This window comes from Glycine soja, chromosome 3 (assembly GCF_004193775.1).
Source record: "Glycine soja cultivar W05 chromosome 3, ASM419377v2, whole genome shotgun sequence".
NCBI lineage: Eukaryota > Viridiplantae > Streptophyta > Magnoliopsida > Fabales > Fabaceae > Glycine > Glycine soja.
Window position 1 is genome coordinate 47,149,008 of NC_041004.1, and position 26,899 is coordinate 47,175,906.

Below are 26,899 nucleotides of genomic sequence, written 5' to 3' on the forward strand. Positions count from 1 at the left end.
TTAAATACTATTAATATTGGGATTGCAAGTGTTAAACCACTATTACACTACATAGAAACAGAATATATGTTGTACATCGGGGTCTCATGACAATCTTTAACCCTCATCAATGATGGAGCTCATGCCAAAATAGGTCTTAACAAAAGAAAACTTTTCTTAATAAATTGACTAGCAAATGAGCTCTCAAGTTTCCGCACACTTGTTTGTAAAGTCACAGAGCAGAGTTTAAGTCAAAATCTGCTTCAGGTTCCTTAAAGCGAAAATAAGAAAGACGCCCGTGAAATTGTTCTACAAACTCTGACAATCCTATCTTTGAGCTGACAAATTTTTCCAAGGTGATCATGAAATCCTTCACACCATGAGGTAGTCCTTATGCCTACAAAAAAGTTGCCTCTGATTATAGAAGTGGCTCACATAAACTTCATGTTATTCATATCTTTTATCCACCTATTGTCTTGAAGTCCAAACTCTTTTACCGTTGAAGCCCACAACTATTCAAATTTTTCGCATCAAAATCACCTAACATGCATCTCTTAAAGGCTTTCATGAATTCAGGAATATGCACATTAGAATTGGCATTACGAATTAGGAGCCATGTGCATAGCTTATGATTTGCACTAGGAAAACTACCTCAATTGCATTTTTCATAGCCAAATCCCCATCAGTTATTATGAACACTAGTGCCTTCCCTTTCATTGTATCGATAAATTGCTCCAACAACCACACATACGTTTGCTCAGTTTCATCACAAACAAACATATCCACCAGGAATTTTAAAGCTCTAGTAGCATTTGAAAACTTTTGTCTTCTTTGTCTAGCTAGATGGTTGTGAAGGTCTTTGGTTCAAAAACCAACCGTGTCATATCCACCAGAAATGTTGGCTAAAGAACCAAATATTTGAGGAGTCATTATGTCAGTTTTTCTTAGATTCTTAATTTTCAATACATCACCTGGTGTCATCTTCTTGTGGGATGGTACAAGAGAACAATAATCTTTTTCTAACAACTCATGTTTGTGGTCATTAGTGAACTCCTTAACTCCCCGCCTACCATGATTCTTCTTGACATGAACAAATTTAGCCAAACACTTGCATCTTATATCATTTCTTGGCTCATGCTTCCTAGTTTTTGCAGTCAACCTCCTATCCTTATGAACACCTTGTCTAGAACACACAAATGTCTGCTATGTTTTTTCACCCTTAGAATTTCTCACAACTTTGCTCCTCCTTACACCAAAATCCATTAATCCTTGCATACCAATAATAGAACAAGTGCACTGCTTCAAGATCACCGAATAAATACCTGTTGACTTCATCCATAGTAATACATCTCATATTATGCTTACAATTTCCACCAAACCATTTATAATAATTGGAATAGGTTCACCACTTTCTTCGCAAAAATTGCCTTCTAAGTTGTCAACCAACAAGGTATCATCTTTAGATTCAGATTTAGAACAACCACAATCATCATCCTCTTCACCACAATCTTCAATCTCTTCAAATTCATCTCGTGTCTCATTCAATTCCTTTATACATGAAAATACGTTACTAACCAAGGCATCATTACTAAACCATATTAATTCACAAACATTTCAAATTTAATACTTACAACTGAAACCCCTTTCATTTATTCCATTTTCATCATTTGCATCTACCTCTTCATCAATATGTTCCATTCCTAAAACCATAATTCCCACTATTTATATCAAGCTCAACACAAATCACACTCAATCAATTGTAAACTACTAACAAGATGCAGAGGTATAAAAGTACACCATATAACAAACAAAATATTCCCTAATTTCGGAGACCTAGAGTATTATTACAATAAACAGAAAACTGAATAGTATATAAAAAATATGAGAACAAAAACAGGGAACATTATATTGGATCACAACACAACGAATAACGCATCACAGAGCAAAAAAATTGACACAAAGCATACCTCTGATGTATCGGTGATGGGGATAACACAACAACCTTTCAAAAACGAGGTGCTAAAAGAGCATTCTTTGAATAATGAGTGACAAACAACTTGTGTCACAATCAAATGTTTTATCACGCCGAACAAACCTTCAACGAGGACAAGACATTTTCAATTCTACTTCTCTGATATGTAATTTTTCAACAACTACAACCTTCACCCGCAGACCCAAAAAAGAGACACAAAGGTAAAACACTTAGACGGGGATATATTTATCTTTATGAAATATTAAAAATATAAAGGTCATCATAACATAATTTATTTAAAAAAATAATTTAATCAAAATTTATATATACCTATACTACAGGACATATTTACTGTTCCCCCAAAGTAAAAAAAAAAAAAAAACTGGACCACCGTAACATTGGCCCAAGTTCGATGGGTTAAAAGCAGACCCGCTGGTCTATTTAGAAATATTTAAATATGTGAATTTCAAAAAAAAAAAATATGTGTCGATTCCTTTTTTGTTCACATTAGTGTTGGGAAATATTGTAAGACCAAGCGTGGTTTTGGTCCAACTTTTTACTAGCATGCTCCCACACAATTTTACTATGATGTTCTTACGGAAAATTATTATATTAGATTAATGATTTGACATGGAAGAAGTTTTTTTTATTTATAAAAAAAATATACAAGGATGGAAACAAGGTTTAAACTTAGAACCTGAAGTAACTATTTATTGTTCTTCTTAATCATGAAAAAATATCCGATCTTAAAAAAATTAACAATAAAAAGCCTTTACATTTTACGTAAAATAATTTAATTCTAAATTTCAATTAATCTTGAAACCTAAAAATTAACTACAAAAAGCATTTAAAATTTAAAATAAATCAACTGAAGTATAGGATTTTTAAAAAAATAACAATGTTATACATCTAGAGTATGACTTACTCCACATGAAAAACAAAAAATGTACGATAATAAAACTTATCCAAACTCGATTAAAAAAAAACTAAAACAAAGTTGTGCATAAAAACTACGACTTGTCTCATTTTAAAAAAAAAAATTGTAAAAATCTTCATTACAAAATAAGAATTTCATTTTTTTTAGATAATTTCTAGTGGGACTTCAGTTTTAAAAGTCTGAACCTCACGTGTCATTTATTTGATGTAAATAACTAGTGTAGTATTTTTGAACTTGTTTGGTAAATTCCGAACCAAATTCCACTCTATATATGGACGTCAATAACGCATTTTGCTTGTACGTTTAATATAACCTCCTTTCTCAAATTGCATAGGCCGGATTGTTAATTTGTTATCCCTCAAAAAAGATTCTTACCCACAAAGTAGATCTACAATGGTAGGCTGGTGCAATTTCTGCAGGTTCCCTCCGCTTCCACATTCATCATTGTGAGTGTGATAGTGCCATCTCCACTTTATAATCTCTCTTTAACAGCTAGACTTCATATCAATGTGGAAAAGAAAAGAACCAACTGCTTTTGTCTTTCCAAAGTTACCACTTAACTCATAACATTTGACAATTTTCTCCATTTGTCCCGTACCTATTAATTTTTAAGCATGAGCTGGTTGATGCTTTGCACATTTTGACCTATATATGTAGTGGCATGTGCAATATAGGCATTTCGGAACTATGGCACCAGAACATGCATGTGTCTTGGCTGCTTCAACCAAGGTATATATGAATCATCATAGTTGATGGGGACTAAAGATAAGTGTTACTTACCCATTATAAGACACACAACACTCTCCAGGTGTAAGGCTGGAAAAGTGACTCGTCACAATTTTAGGGGCGTTATAATCAACATGGTCGACCTCCGACCATTGACTATAAGTTAATTATGAGGCACCGAATGAAAACGGTTCAGTGCTTGAAGGCCTATAACGGTCGCCTGCCAACTAGAATGCTACAATTTTCATTGTTATTTATACTCTATAATAGAAGAAGATAACTTGAAGGATATAAACAATTAAAAAGATCAAGCGTGTATAGGTAAAGGTAAAATGAAAGTAATTTAAGATAATTGAGAAAGACTTATTAACTAGTTCTCTAAAATGGATTCTCACTCTCTATTTTTTTTAATTGAGATATTAAAATTTAGCTGAGAAAATTACTTTTAAGTTATGAATAAAATAAATTTATTTTTAAACTATAAAATAAAATATATCTTATAAGTCTCACATTTTTAATAAACATTTTGTGACAAAATTAATAGACATCAACTATCAAATTTAAACTTAAGATTTTTTTTGTTGTGAACTAAAATATCTTTCGGCCTAAGATTTATTTAAGAAATTAATATCTTTTAATAAAAAAAAATTCATAAATATGTTCCAAGTTTGATCTATCAACTATGTCAATGATGGTGTATGAACTTGATATTTTTGTTATATAATCTAATTTGAAGCTTAAAATTAATAAAATCGAAATAATTCATCAATAGCCAAGCCCTAATCACAAGCATGTCATGGGCGTACGGAAGCCCAAAATGAGAAAATGACAGTCATTCCGTACGTGTTTGTCTTTCGACGATTTCTTCCTGTAGTAGTACACACATCATTTCATTCATTTTCGAGATTCTATATATCTATCAAATTTGTCAGTCTAGTCTATCGATAATTGAGATCATAATTTTTAATAGAAGATCTGAATAATCGTATACAGGTTCAATGAATAAAAATTAGATGCGATTTATCTTTCATGCAAACAGAAAGAAAGAACGTTCAATAAGATTAGTCGCAATTAGCGCAGCACAGATAGGAGTGAAGAATATATAAAAGCGGTGGGTATGATCCACAAGAGAAAAGGCACGCACGCACGCACATGTGAAATGGCAAAAATATCTTACCATTGACTGATGAGTTTCAGTTATTTCTTGAAAACGTGAAAAATAGAAGACAAGAATATCACGAGTATGTACTGATCTAGTACAGTAATAGTACTACCAAGCGATTGAAAGATTAAATTCGTCGAATAACCCCTTGTATTGTATTGGATTGGATTGGGAAATAAAATACACAACAAGCGACAAACAGAAACATTCTCCTTTTGTTGAATCCTAGTTTTCTCCTTCAGATCTAGATTGAGATCTCCCCCTCCTTCTCTAATCTAACCTTGTTTTTTAATATTAAAAAACAAAAGAAGAAAGAGATGGCAACAATAATTGATATTCATAATTAGAGAACAGCAGGGAAAGAGTTGCTCCCATTTCCTAAGAAAACTCAAACGCAACCTCTCGGTGCAAACCCGACCCGCGAACCCGTCAGATCATACGAGATCCGGAAACCTTGTTGCTGGATGTTACCAATTATGGACAAACCACTCATAGTTCCGGCAAACGCGAAGCAGAAGCTCCCACTGTTGTCCACCGGAATCAAGTAATTCGTCGCCGGCAAGGACACGTCAGCACCTCGGAAATGCAACACCACCGTAGGTACCTTCACCTCCGTGAGCCCGGACAGATCGAAACACGTGTCGAAGAGCGAGAACTCCGGCGCGCGCTTCAGATGCGAGGCCCCGATGCGGAACGCGTCCCGGAGGGCAATGTAGGCAGGTCGGGTGAGGCGGGTCACTGAGGTGCCGGAGTCGATGATGACGCCGCCGTTTCCCGCGGCGTCAAGGCGGAAGAGCGAGGCGGAGAGGCCGCGCACCGGCGCTCCGCCGACACTGATCCCGAGGAGCTCGAGGTAGTAGAAAGTGTCAAGCTTAGGGTTTTTGATGAGAGGAGTGAAGTGCGCGGTTCGGGAAACAGCGGAATCTCCGAAGATGACAGAGGAGGGTTTGGCCGAAGCGGAACGGTCGACGAGGCAGTAGGAGAATTTGTGGTTGAAACGGCGTCCGGTCTGGACCGGAAACGATAACCTCCCACGGCCCAGGCCCAAAAGGCCAGCAGCGCCTGTGAAAAGTCCTTCATTGTCGTGGCCACAGCCAAGCGCGACGCGCGTGACTCTGTTTCTTCGAAACGTGAGCGTTTCGGTGGAGAAATCGCCGAATGTGAAGGAGCCGTCGCCGTAGGAAACCTGGTATTGGCAAACCTTGTTTTTGTTGCTGCAACCGGGGGAGTCTAAGCGGCGGCAGAGAGGGGCCCCACAGGGGATTCCGGCGTAGGTTCGGGACTTGGTGGGGTCAAAGACGTGGTCGGTTTGGGTGTAACATTTGCGGCAAGGGGCGCATTGGAGCCAAACAACGTCGCTTCCGGTGTCTAAAACCATGTAGACGTATCTGGCGGGTGTGCCAACTCCTATGCGCGTGAAGTACTCGCCGCTGCCTTGTGCTAGGCCCGAAATGATGGAGCTGCTGAAACTGGAGCCGGCGGATCTGCGCGCGTGGATTTGGATGAGGAGGGCTTCGACTCTCTTGGCGTCGCGTTGGAGCCTGAGGTGGAAGAGCTGCTCTGGGGTTTTGTTGGAGGAGAGGGCGTCTATGTGGTGGAGGTGGAGGTGAAGTGAGAGCGAGAGAGTTTCTTGGGGTTCTGAGAGGGTTTCTGAGAGGATGTGTGGCTCAGGGAGGGTGTGGAGGGGCAAGGTTTCGGTTTGGATTTGGAATGCGCCGGAGACACAGAGGCTGATGGCCAGGGTTAGGAAGAGAACCCAATTCCCTTCTTCCATTCTTGATTGTTGCCACCAGTCTCACTCAGAGAATAAATAAGCAAAGTTCATTATGACGTTGCCTAGGGTAGCCTAACACCCTCTTCCTCTTCTGTTATTAAACACTCCACACTCATTTACTGTCAACAATTTACATACTTTACTTACCACTGGGACTTCTGTTTTTCCTAACAATAAATGAAATTATGAATTTTGCCTCCAACTAAATCAATATGTTAATTTCTTTTATATTCAACATAAAACAAATTGTGATTTTTTTATATTAGATAGACAGACAAATTGATTCGTTACATTTGTTTTTTAATGTTAAAAAATATATGGTTTTGGGTATTTATTTGGATAACAGGTCACAAAATCATAAAAAAAAATATGTTGGAATTGTATATGAAAAAATATTTCAAATTATTTAAGTAATTATTAAATATTTTTATATATTTTTAACCTTTTATCATTATTCACTCAAAAAAAAATCATATATGCTTAATACAAATACATTTATCGAATGATAAATTGATAAATAAAAATTTATTCAAATAAAAATTTATAAAAATAATTAAATTACAAATTAGTTAACAAGTGAAAGTATTCTAACTAAAATAAATGTTGTAGTAAATTCAGAATAAACTATACAAGCGAGATGTTAACTTATTCGAAGTCAGCTGTTAATTTATCTGAACTCTTTAATACTTTGGAAATTAGTCGATGTTGCAACACAATTGAGGTATATGGCACGGTGAATGGACGGAGTATCAAGTATCTACAAAAGGCATTCTAAGCTCGAATCAATAATAGTCCTACCAAAATGACAGAATATATCAAATGCATTCATAATATTATGATATTGCTGGTATGTTTATAATAATTATGACAAACTCAATTTTCAGTTCAACGCCCATAGTCTTCTTTCTTTCTGTCTTTTTTTTTAAAAAAAAAAATGCCCTTAGTCTTCTTTAAAACTTATATTAGTGTATTAATTATTAGGATAATTTTATTCTGCCCCAAGTTACAAGACACTATAAATTTTCATATCTTAAGCTCTATATACAAAGATGTTAACTACGGTTCTGACTGTAAGCCACTTTGGGCTGATAAAATCCAACACACGAATTAGGCCGTATGACGGATCCTGATAATAATAATAAAAAAAACAAATTTCAATATTATTTTCCAATAAAACCAAGTTGAAACTTTAAATTTGATCTGTATAAAATATAAATCAAGATTAAATAATGTTTTCCTACATGCTAAATCTAAAGTTAAAATACTCATTTACATTGCACACGTCAATAATCACTTTAATCGTCTGTAGTGGACGACATAACTTTATTAGTAAAGTTTTCTTTTTAATTGGATTAGTGAGGCTTGACATATAGATATAGTGGGTTTGGATTAATTACTAAATTGCCCCTTGTCAGAATGCTTATTAGTTGTTACTACGGGAATTGGAAGCATAATTGTTCTTACTTTTTGTCAAAATGGTTTGTTTGGTGATAGTTGGGTTTTTAATGAAGCATTGTTAATGAGAGTGTGAAAGTTGTCACATCAACAAATATGACTTGGTAAGTAAATAATTCAGCTGGCAGGCAAGAACAACGCGTAGTAATCGGGTGTGCGCCACAATAGCTTTCAATGGGATACTCTCCATGTCCCTACAAGCTCATCATGCTCCAATGTGAATGTTCATAACGTTGACCTATTGATATATGGCCGGTGATTAAATGCACAAAATGCTACCAATCATTCTCGCAATGGCACATGGAATGTAACTTATAATAGTGATATCCAAATGATCTTTGTGAACGATATTAGAAAAAAAAAAGCATTAAGAAAAACTTTGCTTCCAAGTATATCTTACTATTTTATGCCTCGTTATCATATATTAATGGTTTTCAAACTGAATGTGTCTTCCTTGTTTTATATAAAGATAGACACATAAGCAAAACCCCATATTCATTGTGCAAATTCTCTGTCCCTTCCTCGTGCAGACCCCTGTTGATTTCATGTTTCTTCTCATAATCTAAACGATGAGAAGAGCTTAGGCTTGATAAAGAAACTTAAACACAATGCATCTGATGAGGACATTTGATCGGATGTTGAGGGATTTGGTCTTATTTATGTTAGTTTGGATTGTTGATGATGGGTGATAACTCCATGCATGTGAGAAAATGACTTGAAAGGTTCATTCAACTGCAGCACAAAATGAATCTCAATGACACTCATAACGCATTAGTATATACTAGTACGCTATCTCATTTAAAGGCTCAATTCATGCTAGCAGTTGCGCATAACTAGCTCTTTAGGATTGAATTAGGAACCTTCTTAATATTGGTCCAAAATATTAAGTAAAGAATATATTAAAGGCATTTAATTTTTTGTCATCTCAAAACCAAACCCATACCCTCTTTCATTTAATATTTTCATCGAATTCTTTAGGTACCAATGCTCCTTAGCATTTGATTTCAACATTTCAGAACATGGTCCATCCATGATTCACCCACCTACCGCAATTCACCATCCGTGAAACTCAAACCTAAAACGTTTTATCACTCTAGGAGTGAATACTGGAAATACCGAATATTTATCCATACCATGAATCCTAAAATTAATTTTTTCATGCTTGAGGATTCTCGTGACTTCTGTGTCCCCTTTCTCACCGATCCTTATGAAGCATTTTGTGCACATATATTAATTCTTTAATTTTGTATAGAAAAAAAAACAGAAATCATGTGAGATATCAGCATAACATGTAGTATTAATTTTAGACGTTAAAATAATAGAACTTTTATGTATTTCGATCCTTTATTGTATTTCATGTTAATTCCTGCTGCAGTCATGCGTGAAGATATACTGATATACTCAGAAATTATTGTTTCTTTTCTTTAGACGTGATATAGGAATAGGGAGATAGAGGAAAAAATGAATATTAATTAGTTGTTTGAAAAAATAATGAATACAGAGACATAAATAAGTTATGTTCGGCAATATATTTAAGTTATTTTTTAACTTTTTTTATTAGATAAAAAATTCATTTAATTGTTAAATAAATAAACTTTTTTTAGTAATTTTTCAATAGGTTTTAGTATTTTTTAAAAAGTTACTTGAAGTAACATATTTAAAAGCATTAACTTATAACTTTTTATATTTTTTTATTTATATATTTAATATATTTATCAAATTTTATAGTTACTATTTTTAAATAAATTATGATTTTATTATTTTCAATAATTTTATACTTTTTAATTATTTTAATAATTAATTTTTATTAAATACTTATAATTTAATGAATTAATTTTTTAATTTTTAATCATTTTTGTCGAACAAGTATGCTGTCTTTATGTCTGTTAAATCATTTCATTAAAAAAAAACAAGTACATTTGTTTTTTCATTTAACTATTGCAAATACAAATTGTTTTCATTTCTTGTGATATGTCCAAGTGAAAATTGGATGATGGGTTTCAACGCAAGTCGGCCCAACTTGAAATAAACGTACGCAACATGTGAATAAGGTGCATTCAGACTAAGTCATTTTAATTAATTTTTAATTATTTTTATTAATTGAAAATTTTATTGGATTTTTTGTAAAAAAAATTTTAAGGTAATTTTTAATATTTTTTTAGTAATTTTTAGTGTTTTTTAAACATTACTTGAAATAATATTTTTTAAAATATCTATTTCTAATTTTTTATAGTTTATTTATTTTTTATCCTTAAAATATTTATTCAATTTTTTTTATTATCCCTTTTTAATATGTTATTTTACATTTTTGAAATATTTCAATAACTAATTTTACTTAACACTTATAATTTAATAAGTTAATTTTTTTAATTTTTTACTACCAACTAATTTTTCAACTTTCAGTTTTACTAAACATAGCATTAGGATTATATTATAAACAAAGATAAAAATAAAGAGTAGAGCCATGAGATTGAAGTAAAGATGAAATTTCAAAAGTTAGAATGATTTGGAGGTGAAGAAGTTTAATTAAGGGCATTTTTTAGGGATTGAGAAGTTAGGTACATGGAGTTGAGAGCTAGATGTATAACATATACAACACTAATGAATGTATATGTGTTTGCATACATGTTTGTTCAAGTTATACATGTATCAATATTTCTTCTATTCTCTTTTATATCTCACTTTAAGGTTATTCTTGCATGTCTATTTAAAATTCATTTGTTTAAGCACATAGACACAATACACAAAAGATAAATTAAAATAAAAATTAGTTTTTATTACTTTATTTATTCATTATTGTATAATTCATTCTTAACACAGTATATAATTGGTTTATCAACTAGGTAATATAGTTAGCAAAACCATTAAAACAAATCATATATTATGTTGCACTAACATCTAAACAAAATCTTATTTCATATAATTTTGTAACACTATTTTTGAATTTCACTGACAAAAAATTTCAAATCATGATGAATGATTCCATGTAATGCTTTGTTGATGGGGTCTTTATCATAACTTGTCGTTCATCCTCCACCTTCGATGGCTTAGATGAAGTCATATTCTCTTGCCCCTTATTCAAATTTGTGGGTTCAACTATTTTATTCATTTAGATTCTTCATGATGATTCCCCTTTGTAGGCTCTTTCCTTCAACATTAATGTAAATCATATCGTAGACCTTCATTGACTCTTTCAATTTATTATCATATGATTGCACAATATTACCTCTACCTCTTAACTCATTTGGGGCATCACTCCCATTAAGAACGTGGTATTTTTTTTTTTCCTCAATATGAAAGCAATTCATATTATAAACAAAACGATGGTCCATGCAATCTGTTACCAATTTTGTCACTAATACATTTCCTTTCTTTCTCAATTTAACGCTCATGTCTTTATTTTGTAATTGTTTTCTCGTGAAAATTCAAGAACCAAAATTTGTTTCCTTTTTATCATTTGAATTTAAAGAATTATCCATAAAATCAAGTGGTTAGATATGTTGGAGTATAAGTGTGAGGTAAAATCTCAATAGAAGTGAAAAAGTTAAGCACCATATAAGTGAGAGGAAGACTCATAAACTTAAGCCTTAAAGTTTTGGGTTAAAGTGTAATGTCAAATTCTCTTATGTGGTTGCTTATGGTATCAGAGCCAGGTTCGACTTGGTGACCGACTGCAATGCAACCTTGGTCACCTCGTTAATACTTATAAAAGAGAGAGGATTCTATCTTTGCACAACAAGATTGTGATTTACTATCATCCATGGATGGACATGCTTATGCTTTGAGAAAAAAACCATCACATGATAATTCTTTGACATATCAATGATTTGTATTGTTATAGCTTTAGCCCATTTTTTCATAAATTTATTTTTTAGAATCTCAAAGCTTACCCTTCCCTATGCCAAGCACTACTCCATTCATTAAATTCTTTATCCCTAATACTATTATTTAATGGCATGGGTTGAACACCTCTTCCTTTTCTTCATAAATTTTGTTTTCAAACATCTCGTCATTTGAAATATCCTCCCTTCAAAGAAAACATAATCATCCTCGTTTGGAACATCCAACAACACCTCCTTATAAGAATTACTCTCTCCTTTTCATTTGGATTTTCTTTTTACTGCAATCCAACAAATCCTTTACCTCATGGGAAGCCTTACAAGAAACCTTAATAGAGGACTCCATATGAAAGCAACACAAATAATAATGATCACCTTTGAAAACTTAACTCTTATTTTTAAACTAAATTTTATAGAGATTATTTGGTATATAAAGATAAATGAAATAGAAACAATAATTATACATTTGAAGGGTGTATTTTATGAATCAGCAAAATCATTAAAAGAAAATAAATAATTTTCAATTTAGTTTAATTTTTAATTATTACTAGATTACGTCGATTTGTAAATATAATAATAATAATAATTCATCCAGGTCTTTGTAAATGTATCATGAAACCCTACAAATAAAATTTTTTTATCGTAAGATGAAATTGAATAGATTTTAAGAAAATGGACACGGTAAAATGTAAGGTTTCATGGTCTAGTGGTTAGGACGTTGCTCTGAATCCAGTAACTCGAGTTCAAATGTTGGTGGGAACCCTATTTTTATATAATGTTTCAGTTTCAGACAAAGTCACACAACACATGCCACGGGATATTGAGCCTCAACAAAAGTACAAAACCATGTTCTCGAATAAAAGGTGTTTCCCCCCTCATTCTGTGCAACGTGGCATACACATATACATTGGGGTTTTTCATTGTTTTTTTTTGCAATGGAAGCGGAAACTCGACGGAAAGTGGAGGAGATGCTGTTGGATATTCTGAAGAAATCCAATATTAAAGAAGCCACTGAGTTCACCATCCGAGTCGCTGCCTCCGAGCGTCTCGGCATCGACCTCTCCGACACCGCCAGTAAGCACTTCGTGAGATCCGTCGTCGAGTCTTTTCTTCTCTCCGTCGCGGCCAATGAAAAGTCCAAAGACGCAGAGAAGAAGAAGGAGAACGAAGATATTGCCGCCAAAAACGACGACGTAGCGAAGAAGGAAGATGTCGTTGCGGCCAACGAAGAAGAGTCCCGAGAGACAGAGGTGCTGCCCAAACTGAAGAGGGATGATCCCGAACGCGTTATTTGCCACGTAATCTCTCCTTCCTATTCAATTCTCAACGGAGTAAAAGCCCTAGAACATACATGTCTTGTTTCATTAGTTTTGGAATTTAGGAATTGAAAGCTGGACCCTAAATAACATGTTTTGTTTCATTAGGTTTAATATTCACTTAATTGATCAAGAGAATGACTCCAATGTGTGAACTGCATTTGCTGATGTATTTTTATGTTTTCAAATGTTGCATTTCACTTTGACTGAGTAGATATTGCTTGCTTGATCTAGCTGTCCAACAGGAGGAACGTGGCGGTGAAAGATTTCAAAGGGACAACCCTGGTCTCAATTAGGGAGTTCTATATGAAAGATGGAAAACCACTTCCTGGTTCCAAAGGTAATTACATGATTGCTTTGCTATTACGAATTCGCTGCTTCCTGCTTTTTTTACTGTAAATGTTGCTGGAATTTGCTCACATGAACTATGCCCCCTGACATTATTAGACATAGTTGATATCTTATTTTTCTTCTACTTATTTGAGTGCATGAATTCCCTTAACACTCATTGATGAGTATTTTTTTAGGGATTATATATATATATGACCTAGAATGTCTTTAGTTGAGTTACATTTTTAATTATGTGTTTGAATGCCCAGTAGTCTATGATAAGGTTGTTTCATTATAGCGTGAAGATCTCTGTCATTGTGTCTTGCTAGCTTCAGGGAGATACTAGTGTGGCTATTGTTGAGGAAAATATGACAGAAAATCAATTACAGTGAGTTTGGTAGCATAGAAACAGTTGGGGGGTGGTGGATGGGGGTGGGGAGGAGCAGGGAAGGCTGACAAATAGCTTGGAGATTGGAAATTCGGGTCATTTGGCAGCGTTGAAATGAGGAGGAAGAGAAGTAAAAAGGTGTGGCACACCTTTTTATTTCTCCACAAAAGTGCGCAGAAATGAACAGTAGTATGCATTTATTGCCCAAAATAATTGATTATCATTAGTGCCAAATATCGCTTTTTCGTATGTAACCAATTTTGGATATCCGACAATTGATTATTTTTAAATCAATAATCAATTAAGCCTTGCACACTTCTTCAGTCGATTAAGCACTGCGCACACAAATACTTCAATTGATTTTCCTGTCAAGCACAATCGATTGCAAGAGTTTGCAAATCAGTTGTTTTAATTTAACAATTTTTTTATTCTTTTTCTTATTTCTTTCTTCCCTATTTCTTAAGGACCAAACACCCCTATTTCTCACCTATTTCCATTCACTATTTCTTTCATCCTATTTCCATGGTAGTGATTGCCATGATTCTGCGGGTCTATTATGGCTGGGCGAGTACTTTCACATGCAGAATTTGAAATTTCCGAACTCGGTAGAAGCGCTGCGCAAGTGGAATTGCGCGTTTCTGTTTGGCGGGTCAGTTTTCCTCCTCCTTTTGGGCTTCTAAAAGCCTAAGATAAAACCAAAGCCCCAAAACCAACTCTTCTATAACTAAATCCCAAATTGTGAAAACACACCCTATCTATTTATTCTCAATTTCGCGCAAACACTCCCTTAAACTCTGCTGCCCAAACCACCGCAACCAGAGCCCTCCTCTGCTGTGTCAGATTTCTTCTCCCCCACGTGTGAGGTCAACTCTTGTTCCTTTGCAGGTGTGTTTGTGCAGTTCTCTCCCTATTTTCTGTGAGCCACTGCTCTGTTTCAGGCAATCCATGGTTTTGGCATTATGACCTGCTTGTTTCTGTGATTGAAATTTGTAGATGGCAAACCCAACCCCTTCTGCTACTCCCTCATTTGGTGTTCATGTCTTGTGGTTTGTACTAGGAGTAGAAACTAAGCACTAGGACAGTATTTTAAGTTTTTTTGTTTCATTATAATGCCCCTTTTCATTTAGTGAATCCTTGTTTTTATCAAATTCAAAATGTTGCGGAGACGGGATTTGAACCCATGACCTCAAGAATTTGACCCGATTTTAGGTGTGGATTTTGTTTATCATTTATGAATTCTATATGGAGTTTTAGTGATTGACTTTCTTATGCTTATGGATCTGTTGTGATTGATCCATGATAAGTCTAACGGTGAGTTTTACGTTGGCTGCCAAGGGCCTAACACAACCATCTTCCTTAACCCTCCTCCTCATTATATATGCTTATGGATCTATGATTATGAATTTATGCTTAATTAAGTATTTGATGTGTATTATAATGTTTTTTTTTCCTCTCATATATACTATGTTAAATGCATATATAAGAATTTATAAACATATTAATTTTATAAATCTTGTAGAATACGCTGGGTTATGATTCCACGATTTACGATTTTGTGACTCCTTGAGTCTGAATGGAATCTCAAGTTTGACTACCATGCCTATTTATATTCAGCATATTTCTCTCCTATTTCTTTCCTTCCTACCAAACACACTCTTAAGGTGATTTCGACATGTGTAAAAAAGGTCACTAGACGCAAGGCGAGGAGGGTAAATCACATTTTTTTAGCCTTGTGAAAAGTGGTAGAGGGATGCCAAGAATTACATTAAAAGAAATTATTTTGAAGGATCTCATGATCAATTATATCCTTGAGAATTTTGTTTTTAATCAAGTCCAATGATATCACGTGATTCATGTAACTAAACTCATCTAATGGGAAAAAGCTATTGTTGTTGTGTCGGGCTAGCTGCTACATGAATAAAATAGTATTGGAGTTGAGGTCCCTGAATTTGTCTCCACATATATGTGGCTCTGTTTTGCTGAGAACTTGATTATTCTGAATTTTGAAACTAAACATGTCCCTTTCCTGTACTACTTATTTTAGGGATAAGTTTATCTTCGGAACAATGGTCGACCTTCAAGAAGAGTGTTCCTGCCATAGAGGAAGCTATCAAAAAGATGGAAGAAAGGATAGGGTGAGTATTCAATGTTGACACATGAAAATTTATGGCTTCCAAATGATATTGATGACCAAATTGTCAAAATGTGGTGGTGAAGAAATTGCTGAGTGCATATGTGCAGAATGCTTATTTTTGTTTCTATTCTCCTGGTGTGTTGATTGTTTACTAACTGCGAATTATATGATATTCTTTGTTGTAGTTTAGTTGGAGAAATTTCTGTATTCTTCTGAATATTTGCTGACTTTTTTGGCTGAAAAGAAAACATGTTACTAGGTATTTGATTATGCATATAAGTGCATGGTAAAAATTGCTTTTGAACAGCAGTGAAAACATTTATTCATAGACTATTCTAACCTAGAACATGTAATCAACACTATGTAGATCGGAGCCTAATGGTAAGCAAAATGGAGATGTGTCAAATTCAGTTGTTGATGTTGCTTATCTTGAGCCTAATAGTAAGCAAAAGGGAGATGCATCAAATTCAGTTGTTGATGTTGCTACTCTTGAGCCTCATGGTAAGCAAAATGGAGATGCATCAAATTCAGTTGTTGATGTTGCTCCTCTTGAGCCTCATGGTAAGCAAAATGGAGATGCATCAAACTCAGTTGTTGATGTTGCTCCTCTTGAGCCTGTCGTCCCTATTGAGGTCATCCGTTTTGATGGGAAGAATTTCCAATTCTGGGCTCCGCAGATGGAATTACTCTTGAAACAATTAAAGATTGACTATGTGCTTGATGAACCATGCCCGAACCCTACACTAGGCAAAAGTGCCAAGGCTGAAGACATTGCTGCAACCAAGGCTGCAGAAAGGAGATGGCTGAACGATGATTTGACATGTCAACGCAATATCTTGAGCCATTTATCTGATCCTCTGTACAACCTCTATGCAAACAGAAAAATGAGTGCTAAGGATTTATGGGAAGAGTTAAAACTGGTTTATCTGTATGAGGAATTCGGAACCAAAAGATCTCAAGTGAAAAAGTATCTTGAATTTCAGATGGTTGAGGAGAAAGCAGTTATTGAGCAAATCCGAGAATTAAATGGCATTGCAGATTCTATTGCTGCTGCTGGAATTTTTATTGATGACAACTTTCATGTTAGTGCCATCATTTCAAAGCTTCCGCCATCCTGGAAGGACTTCTGCATCAAGTTAATGCGTGAGGAGTATCTACCTTACCGGAAGTTAATGGAACGCATACAGATAGAGGAAGAATATCGCTATGGAGTAAAACGAGTGGTCGAATATTCTTACAGTATGGGAGGATATCACCAGGCCTATAAAGGTGGACATAGGAGAGCTGACTATAAGCCGGCACTCGGAATGTGTAGGAATAGGCCAGAAATTAATGCCAGGAGCGTACCCTGTACTGTATGTGGCAAGAGGGGACATCTTTCTAAACATTGCTGGAGAAGAAATGACAGACAAACTAATGAGAGGAAATCAGAAGAGGATGTGCGTATACCTACAGAAGTTGATACTCAGGGTGCTACCCAGTAGTTGCTTGTACAAACATGCTTTTGTATTTTGAACCAGGGTATACAAAACCTGTTTATTTTTTGGGCAGGCAAGGTAGGCCTTTTTTAGGGGGTACAGGGTTTGATATATGTGTCACATAAGTGTCTCTTTTTTTTTGTGTGAGTATATAAGTGTCCTAATTATAGTAGTTGTTGATAACTTTTTTTTTTATATACATTTAGTGGCGATATCGTTCATGATTTTAATTGGCTATTTCAAGCTAATGGCTAATTGCCCGCATCGGTAATGTCCAAAATTAATTTTGAATCACCTTTAACTGTAGCAAATTGTTTTTGTACGATAGCATGTGCTTTTTTTTTAAAAGGCTAAATATTTCATTAAGACAACTAGAGTATTTCAAGCAGTGACCACGCCAAACCACCAAACCAAATACGATAGCATGTGTTTGATTGTGAAAATTGCGGTGGGCAAAATATCATTTGATTTTGGGTATGAAATTTATAAATTACTATCTCTTTTTGTGTAGTTTTCTTTTGTCAACCAAACAAAATTTGTTTTTCTCAATTTACTTTTAAAATATCATATTCAAACAAAATTTCTCAAAATCTACCAAAAATAAACTCTTAAATCAATTATATCAAAATCAGTATTTTTAAATCAATTTTATCAAAATCTAAAATAAACACCTTTATAAACTTGCAACGGATGTAAATGGCGCCACAAAGCAGCTGTTCATAGGCTATGCATATCAACACTGGCATAGTTCGTAGCAGTGACTCAACTGAGCTTGCACCAATGAGTAAAATATCTGGAATGATGATACGAATATTGGAACTTGGAAGTGAAAATTTCAAAAAAATACTTAACGGAACATATTCAGGACTTTTACTGAAAGTAGATGGTTTAAGTGAAACAAAGTTTGTGTGTGGGTGGAAGTGAAGTAGTTGTACTTTAATTTTCAGAGACCATTTTGCTGTGAAACTGAAAGCCACGCATGTTGCATCTCTATTAATCATAGAACGAGTTGGAATTGGAGGATAAGACTGAAGATCACAAGAATTTGGATGTGCTCATGTGACAAATGTTCATTTCAAGAAAGTGACAGTCCCCAGCAAGTTGCATCATTCAAATGGAGAAGCTAACTATCCATGGTTTCTCCTGATTGAAATTAAGAATCAGACATATCAACAGACCCAGACAGTAAGCAAGCATAGCTCCTTCTTTAAGTTACATCAAGAAGTTCACTATGCCATGTCTATTTATGCACACCTATCTACTTTCTTTGGGGCATATCCCTCGTGAACTTATAGTCTGCAAAATTAACAGCTAATGCACACAATTGGATGTGGTTAGTTGTTGCCATGTCTTGCAAAGTAACTTTCCATAATAACTCTTCAGGCTTGCCTAGTGAAGTTTCCCTTTTCTATAATCCAATAATTGCTGCTCTCTGTTTATCTGCAGCAAGTTAAGAGGTTACCCAATTCAGCTTCCTCACCGCCTCTTCAGTTTCAATATAGTTTGGAGGTACATCAGATTCTCCCGAAATTAGAGGAAACTTCACTTCTACATCTTTCCTACAGGCAGAGTGTTGTGAGAAATTTCATTCATAATATGGCCAAAAAATATATATCAAATTAGTCCTCCGATTACAGTAGTATATTTAGATGAAAGCAAGAGAAAGAAAAGAGTGCTCTAACCTATAAAAGAAATAAATAGTCACAACACAAGTTGTCAATTGAGGAGGAAAAGGAAGTCTTAAATAAAGTAGTTCTAACTGCTACTATTCGCTTGGGGATTATTCAACTGCTCATCTTTTTCTCACATTTCATGGGCATGGAAGGTGAATTGTCAAACATTTATGACATTGGCTGCAGTGATTGGGTGAGAGTCGGTTAATGTTTTGGTAGTGAAGAGTTGATGACAAAACAATTTTTCAGTTTCGATTTCTTTGGGATACATCTATAATTATTAAATTTGTAATTTTAACTTTTTTGAGGGGTGGATGTATAATTTTGAAAATTGAAAGCTACCTCTAATAACCAGTAAAGTCAACTTCCCCATTGCTAGGGAAGTATTAGACTTGCCAATGCTAGAAAGACCCTCAGAATATACTCTTTCCCCAATTAACATGTACATGTTGCGAAATTTCCCCATATTGGAAAGTTGCAAAAATCGTTAGCCCTACTCAAGTATTTTCTCTATATAGCCTACTATTTTACTATAGATTTAAGGATGCATAGGAAAAGATAGGCAATTTTAGAGCCATTCTCTGAGCATCAAAGTCGTATCACAAATGTATTTCTCAATCATTTCTTAAAAAAAAATGGAGTATACTCCTTGGATATGGGTGCGAAACTGATACTTGTGCCAATTTTGGAATATCTCATGTCTTCGTGGATTAGCATGTAGCCTCCCAATCATACCTTATTTTAGATTAAATTGTTATTTTTTTAATGTATTGATTTTCGAAACAACAAACATAACAACTATGTACAAATGAACTTTTTTTCTAAAAATTTCCCACCAAAACGTATATATTTACGAACAAATTGATCCCTAACAAATATTACCAACTGACAAACTAGTCCACAAAAATATATATTCTCATAATGCATCGTGTTCTCACCGTTCTCCCATCATGTTCTCACCGTTCTCCCGCCACGTTCTTGCCGCGTCTCTTTAGGCCGTCTTCTTGCAAGCTGCCACCAAATGGAAGCGCAACTGGCGCTGGGAAGGATGTGTGTCACGTTCACGTTCTAGGTCTTGGGTGACGGGGATGGTGTTACGTTCGGGTCACGTGGCAAACCTCTGTGTTCTCGCAAGTGGCCACAAGAGGAAGTGCAACCGACGTCGAGAATGGTGTGCATTGCGAAAACAAGGAGAGAGGAATGTGGTATGGTATGGTGGATGAAGTTGGCATTGAGAAAAGGAAATGTCCACCAAAGGACTTTTTGTGGTGTTCTACACTCTTTAATTTTAATGACAATTTAGTCTTTACATGTTATACACTTGCTTTATTGTGTAGACCAATTTGAGCCATGTAGGCTATGACTGTTACAACAACAACAACAACAACGTCTTATCCCACTAGGTGGGGTCGGCTACATGGATCAACTTTCGTCATAATGTTCTATCAAGTACCATACTTCTATCCAAATCATTAAGTTCGAGATCCTTTTTGATAACCTCTCTTATAGTCTTTTTGGGTCTTCCTCTGTCTCGAATTGTTTGCCTTCTCTCCATCTGGTCTACTCTCCTCACTACAGAGTCTACCGGTCTTCTCTCTACATGCCCAAACCACCTAAGTCTATTTTCCACCATCTTCTTTACAATAGGCGCTACTCCAACCCTCTCTCTAATAGCTTCGTTTCTAATTTTATCCTGTCGAGTCTTACCACACATCCACCTCAACATCCTCATCTCCGCTACACCTACTTTATTCTCCTGTTGGCTCTTGACCGCCCAACATTCTGTTGGCTATGGCTGTTAACGGAGACAAAATGATTTTAACGTTTGAACCAAATTATCATGACATTTAATATTTGTGGACTAAATAAGTAATTTTCATAGTATAAGGATGAAATTGTTAGTGAGTATAAAATACAAAGACTAAATTGATCATTTATAAAAATAAAAAAGAAATCCTCTTTGGTTTCATCGAAGAACTACTACTAAAATATGGAAAGTTTTTAATCCGATTGAGTAACATATTTGAGATCATGCACAATTTCTTTTTTCTTTCAAATTACAACCCAATTTCTTGCGATCCTTCTCCGTACCGAATCTATTTTGAAGCTCATACTTATAAGAAAAAAATTGGAAGAAAATGTGCAGATTAATTAGGGGTATTTGTCATCGAACTCAGAAAATCTAAAGTATTTGATATGCATTAAAAAAATTAAAAAATCTTTTTTATCTTTTGTTTTTAACCTAAAACTATCTTAATTAGGGAAAACTAGTGTAAAGTTGGTTTTATAAATATGCTACTTTATCTGTTTACAATTACAAGGTGAATAAATAAATAAACAATCACTGGATGTTAAGGAGCAGCTTGAAATCTTAAAAAAATGTTTGGAAATATTTAAAGTAAATGATTAAATAGTTTTAATTTTTTTAAATTATTTTTTCTATATTTTCAGTTCGATTAAGATTCATCATAAACAATTTTTTAAATATCTACGTACATGTCAGTATAGAATACAGACATAACTTTTGACATGGCAAGTAAAACTCACCTATAGTTGATGAAGAGGTGCTCGGCAATTTTGACAATGATATTTTTCCTACACAACAACGCACTTTCTTCCATAGATGCATTAGAATTGAGAGAGTGAGAGATAATAACATAAGGAAATTAGTAAATGAATTGGTGGGTTGGGTTAGGTACAACTCTGATGCTACACCTTGTGCTGAGCGATAGGTATATGAATAATGAAAAATGAGAAACACAAGCGAGCTGAGTTTATTTCTCGTTTAACTCATGATATAATTGGGTATGAAGTGTTGTGGATAATTTGAACTCTAATAATTTTGATTTTTAAGTCTCTAGACTAGTGGTAGGCTTGCATTAACCATTAAATTTGTACCAACTACACAACCAAAATGGATGTGACAAGCAAATATGTGATTTTTCTTCATTACCCTATCAGGTCAATCATATGCCCATTTCCTTCCTCATATGGAATTGAGCAGTTCTTAGTTGATATTTTCTCCTTAGATGGATCCCACATATTGCTTTGGGCCTTAATGTCGATATGCATATGCACCATCACACGCAAAAAAAAATAAAAGGACATATTTTGATAAGTCTTGCTTGACCAGTGACCACTACCACACATGTCATGTTTGGTATTTGCGATTTATTAGACAAAACGAACCCCACATCCCATCCTCAGAATTAATCCTTTACCACCCCCAAAGAGAAAGGACAAGGATGCTTTAAACATTAGAGATTAGGATTTTCATCCAGACAATCCAAAGTGGAATAAAGGGTATGCAGGTGCGACTTATGGGCATCGGCAGTTAAAGACCCCAAAGAACCAAGTTCAGTGCCAGTGCCTTTTGGACCCTGGTTTTGGTCACATTTTCAGTTCCTAGGAGCAGTTGTATTTTTTATACAAAAGATTGATAATATGAAAAGTTTTAATTATAATAATCATTGAGGAACTTCTTGCATGCGAAAATTCAAATTGAATGACATACTTCACTCCACAACTGCGCGCGCATATATATATAATATTTTTATTGAGAGATGAAAGCATTCAATAATTATTGTCCAATCAAAATAGATGATTTAGATTAAAATATTTTTTCTAAAAATTTATTAAAATCTCACATACACCGACAAATTTCTAAAGATTTAAACAAAAATTAAATCGTCTAATAGAGATTAATTAATAAAAAATCAGAAGAAAAAAAAACTAATGAAAATTAAGTTTAATGTAAGAGGTTAATCTTTCGTAATATAATGAATTAATATTCAAAAAATTGTTCACATTTGGTGTCTAAGTTTTTAATCATGCCCCAAAGAAAAGCATTTCCAAAGAAACACGTGCACCACATGATTGTTGTCATTGCAGAACTCATTAGTCCAAAGGACCTAAGCACAATAGCACGTGAATGTTTTCCACAATTTCAAATTTCAAAATAGGACATCACGCGTATAATGCAATGCAGGACCACTCAAGTCTCAACACATAGCTAGTATTCTTATTTTTGCAGAACTGCAATTGTGTTTTTGTTTATTTTATTTCCTGCCTGGCACCTGGGAACATATTTAATGAAATAAACAGGACAAGTTTAGCTTCCCAATATTTTTCTTCTAAACAACAGCCTTTTTAGCCTAATGTTCTTTTCTGCATGAATTAGAGATACCTCAATTTCTCATTGAAAGGAGGTAAAATAACAACGGAACGGTCAAGAATTTAAGAGCAGTACCAATAACTTTCTTTAAAGCGGAGGGGAAGGAAACATAATAACAGAAAGAAATTAAGGGTGTACTTGTACCAGAAAATGCAATCCACTAACAGATGTGTCCATTTTCCTATTTCTACACTAGTAAAACAAGTAATGAAAACTCACCTTTCTCTTTGAGTATACTTGCAAGGATGGGGGGACACCTCACTACTTAACATATATATATAAAAAAAAAAACAGATTTACAATTCTGCAAGGAAGAGCACAACTATATCATAAGAATTTCAAACAACAAAAGCAGCAAAAATTAAGAATTCTTTCCTCTTATGCACAGAACAAGACATGAAAAAACAAGAACTTGAAAGACATGGGCATCAAGACATAAACTGAACCATGACAACTAGATCGGTTAAACTAATTAAAATGATTGACATTGCAGGAACAATTTTCTGCTGTGTTTACACTATAGACAAACATAAATTGGCTGCCTACATCGTTAATGGGAACCTATTATTCTACTATTCTAGTTCCCAATGCTTTTCTTTTAAGATCCTCCAGGGTGTAACAAAAAATTTCTGAGGAAGCTTTTAGAAATTGGTATTCCTCTATGTATGACATCCCTATGCACTATGCTACCTGCAACTTTCTCCTTACCATCCAACTGATGAAAATGGCTGCAATGAGTTGGATTCCGTTGGAGAAAAAACAGCAATCAACTTGTCCTTTGTGAGCTGTTCAGATCCTTGGGACTTAATTACAAATGTGTGAAAAATAGCATCATTTGCAGAAGCAAGTTTAGACTCTACAACACTGATCTGTGTTTGGTTGAATGTTTGGATTACTTTTGAAAGAGGATGATTGTCAAGAGGGCAGCTCACCCTTACAATGACCTCATCATCCTGAACAGCTTGAATATCCACATCAGCAGGAGCTTCTTTCTCCTGATTTGAAATGCTTTCAAATCTCTCTCTTTCGGCTTCCATGATCTTGACTTTAGCCTGGAGCTCATTGATATAAGCAATGGTGTCTCCCAACAATGAGGCCTTGTCCATCTTGGAGATGTTGGGCACCACAGATCTCAACGCATAGAAGCGCTGGTTGAGCTTCTCGCGCCTTTGCCTCTCGGCCTCCACATGATTGAGGGGCTCTTCCCTGCCATTGGCGGGCTTCCTTCCCCGCTTCCTGGGCTTCCTTTCATCGGCAACACTCGGTTGCTCCTCCTTGCAAGAGGCCTCCACATCAGAAGGCCTGCTAGTGCCTCCGCTAAAGTCAATTTGCATTTGCACCTGTCTTTGAGGTTCATAGCTATTGCTCAGCCTCAAATCCTGTCTCACACCATTAGCCAGCTCCGCCACCACCCTAGGAGCAGGCTGCCTCAAACCCGAATTCACTGGCCAACAACTTGAAACATGAAGGCCATTGCTCCGCACATTCGGAAAACTAACGTTGTTGTTGTTCCAAGGCCTATTATCCTCCATTTTTCTAACAGCAAGTTTCTCTCTAAAATGTGTCTGATTGCGAATTGTGTTCACCAAAACCTTGGGAATCGGCGTGGAGAACACAGATTTAACAGCCTGCAAGAGTTCAAAACTCTCGGGTAACATTCTGACAGAACCCAACTCCACGACTCCCAAATCAGTAGGTACCAAAACAATAGTCTGAATTCCCGCAGCGTTAGCCAAGGAAGAACGCACGCAGTGATCAGACACAGAGACAGATTTGAGCCAGAAATGGTTCCCGGAGGCGAAGCACTTACCTGGGGCACCATGGCCGCGAGGGAATGAGAAGTACATGGAAGCCAGAAAGAACATCTCGGTGTCGGTGACGTGGTCGAGGCCAAAAGCGTAATTGTCATCATCCTCGCCCCCGAACGTGGTGTGCAGCTTCTGCAGCACCAGCTTCCGCATCCTCTGCTGCATCTCCTCCTCGTCCACGCGCAGTGTTCGTCTTCTCACAGTCACAGCACCCTCCTCTTCTTCCTCGTTGGGTTCCCTGCAGCACCCGTCTCCCCAACCCAGAACCCAGTCACCGGATTTGGACTGCGAGAGCTGCCAGAAAATGGCGTAGTTCCAACTGAAATTGGACACGTGGGGACGCTCCACCAGATCCGACAGCTTTTTCTGAAGTCCCTCGTCGCTCCCAACCGCCATTAAAACACTCTCATTCGACACGGAGTTCGTCATTAGGAACTCCAAAGCTCGACCACCCAGAACAGCCCCAAGCATGGCCTTGTCCTCATCGTCCCACACCACGCGCCCTAACCCCGCGTCAACCTTCATCTCCTCAACAGAAATAAAATACATCTATTTTTTCAAGCCCAAATGCAACTTTCTCAGATCGTCAAGAGAGAGAGAGATTGAATATGACGAGGCTAATTAAGGTGGGAAGGGGGAACAAGAAAGGAAAACTGAAAATGAGAATGAAAACAAGGGTGAAGAAGGGTGAATTCTAGCGTGCCTAAGTAATCTTCCTCTTTATCAGAATCCCCTGACTCCTGAGAATTTTAGTTGAACTGCAGCTACAACAGGTGACCTCACACGCGCTCCATCCTCTTCTACCCAACCTATAGAGATTCAACCACGGTCGCACACTAACCACCATATGTATTTTTATTTTTCATTAATAAAAATAGAAACAGATATGCTAATCATTTCAATAAATATTAAAAATTTTAATCCATTAACAATTAATTAGATTCTTTAGCACTAGAAAATATGAATCAATCAATAACTCAAATCAGAATTCTTATGTTAAAATGAAGTGCTCACTTAATAATTTTAAAAAATGAAAATCTTATATTTATAAACAATTAATTAGAATTTTTATAATCTTCTAATATATGTTTTTATTTATCCTAGAAAAAATGCAAAAACATATAAATAAATTTTCTAACAAATTCCATAAATATTACGAAATTTTAAAAAGTAAAGTAAATATTTTATTGAGTCAATCGTGTAAATATTAATTTAATCACAACTTATAATTGCTTGGTTAGATATAGGTGGAAAAAAAAAAAGCAAATGCATTAAGAGTGCTCAAAGAAAAAGAAACAAAAAAAAGAAGGAAAACACATCATCAGAACATAACTAAATGATATCATCTTCTCTAAGCAGGCCATATATGGTTATAGCAGCACAACAAGTTTGATTAGGACAGAGATTACTAATAACTCAATAGCCAAAAATAACCGTTGGATTACGAATAACTCAATTCGACAATATTGATAACTTTGGCACCTACGAAACTCGGTTGGCAAAGGGGTTTTGTCCCTTTTCCTTGGTAGCAAAGTGAAGGGATGGGCAGTGTGAAAAATCAAAATTGAAGAAAACGAGCCAAGGCTGAGTGAGACTCAGGGACTATAGAGAGAGAGAAAAACCAAATAGCATACCATCTATGGGGAGAGACCCAGGGAGTAGAAACATAATACGTTTTGCAAGCATGCTTGAAAGATTTTTTTTTTTTCATAATGAATCCATTACATGCAATTTCTAAAGTCTCCAGTAGAAAT

At 35.4% G+C, this 26,899-nt stretch overlaps 3 protein-coding genes and 1 long non-coding RNA gene across 4 annotated transcripts; 1 reads left to right on the forward strand and 3 right to left on the reverse strand.

The window, feature by feature from the left end:
* Positions 1 to 2,148, reverse strand: LOC114407808. The gene is made up of 3 exons (XR_003665681.1): positions 1,947 to 2,148; positions 1,611 to 1,679; positions 1 to 1,527 (listed from the first exon to the last, which is right to left on the reverse strand). It is a non-coding gene; the product is annotated as an uncharacterized LOC114407808 (long non-coding RNA).
* Positions 2,149 to 4,895: 2,747 nt separating this feature from the next.
* On the reverse strand, positions 4,896 to 6,660 carry LOC114407810 (aspartyl protease family protein 2-like). The gene has a single exon (XM_028371066.1). The coding sequence runs from the start codon at positions 6,548 to 6,550 to the stop codon at positions 5,165 to 5,167; it is 1,386 nt and encodes a 461-aa protein (XP_028226867.1). The 5' UTR covers positions 6,551 to 6,660; the 3' UTR covers positions 4,896 to 5,164.
* A 6,012-nt stretch (positions 6,661 to 12,672) lies between these two features.
* On the forward strand, positions 12,673 to 17,754 carry LOC114407809. Its single transcript, XM_028371065.1, has 4 exons — positions 12,673 to 13,142; positions 13,395 to 13,500; positions 15,923 to 16,013; positions 16,380 to 17,754. The coding sequence occupies exons 1-4, from the start codon at positions 12,780 to 12,782 to the stop codon at positions 17,494 to 17,496; spliced, it is 1,677 nt and encodes a 558-aa protein (XP_028226866.1). The 5' UTR covers positions 12,673 to 12,779; the 3' UTR covers positions 17,497 to 17,754.
* Positions 17,755 to 23,669: 5,915 nt separating this feature from the next.
* Positions 23,670 to 26,001, reverse strand: LOC114407811 (transcription factor bHLH13-like). The gene has a single exon (XM_028371067.1). It carries the CDS (start codon positions 25,692 to 25,694, stop codon positions 24,042 to 24,044), a length of 1,653 nt encoding a protein of 550 aa, XP_028226868.1. The 5' UTR covers positions 25,695 to 26,001; the 3' UTR covers positions 23,670 to 24,041.
* Positions 26,002 to 26,899: the final 898 nt, after the last annotated feature.

What these genes read in the sequence shown, in the direction of transcription:
- LOC114407811 (XM_028371067.1), bottom strand. Translation starts at nt 25,694, where the DNA reads ATGTATTTTATTTCTGTTGAGGAGATGAAGGTTGACGCGGGGTTAGGG.
- LOC114407810 (XM_028371066.1), bottom strand. Translation starts at nt 6,550, where the DNA reads ATGGAAGAAGGGAATTGGGTTCTCTTCCTAACCCTGGCCATCAGCCTC.
- LOC114407809 (XM_028371065.1), top strand. Translation starts at nt 12,780, where the DNA reads ATGGAAGCGGAAACTCGACGGAAAGTGGAGGAGATGCTGTTGGATATT. An exon ending in CCGAACGCGTTATTTGCCAC is followed by an intron (nt 13,143 to 13,394) that starts GTAATCTCTCCT and finishes TGCTTGATCTAG; the next exon opens with CTGTCCAACAGGAGGAACGT. An exon ending in ACCACTTCCTGGTTCCAAAG is followed by an intron (nt 13,501 to 15,922) that starts GTAATTACATGA and finishes TACTTATTTTAG; the next exon opens with GGATAAGTTTATCTTCGGAA.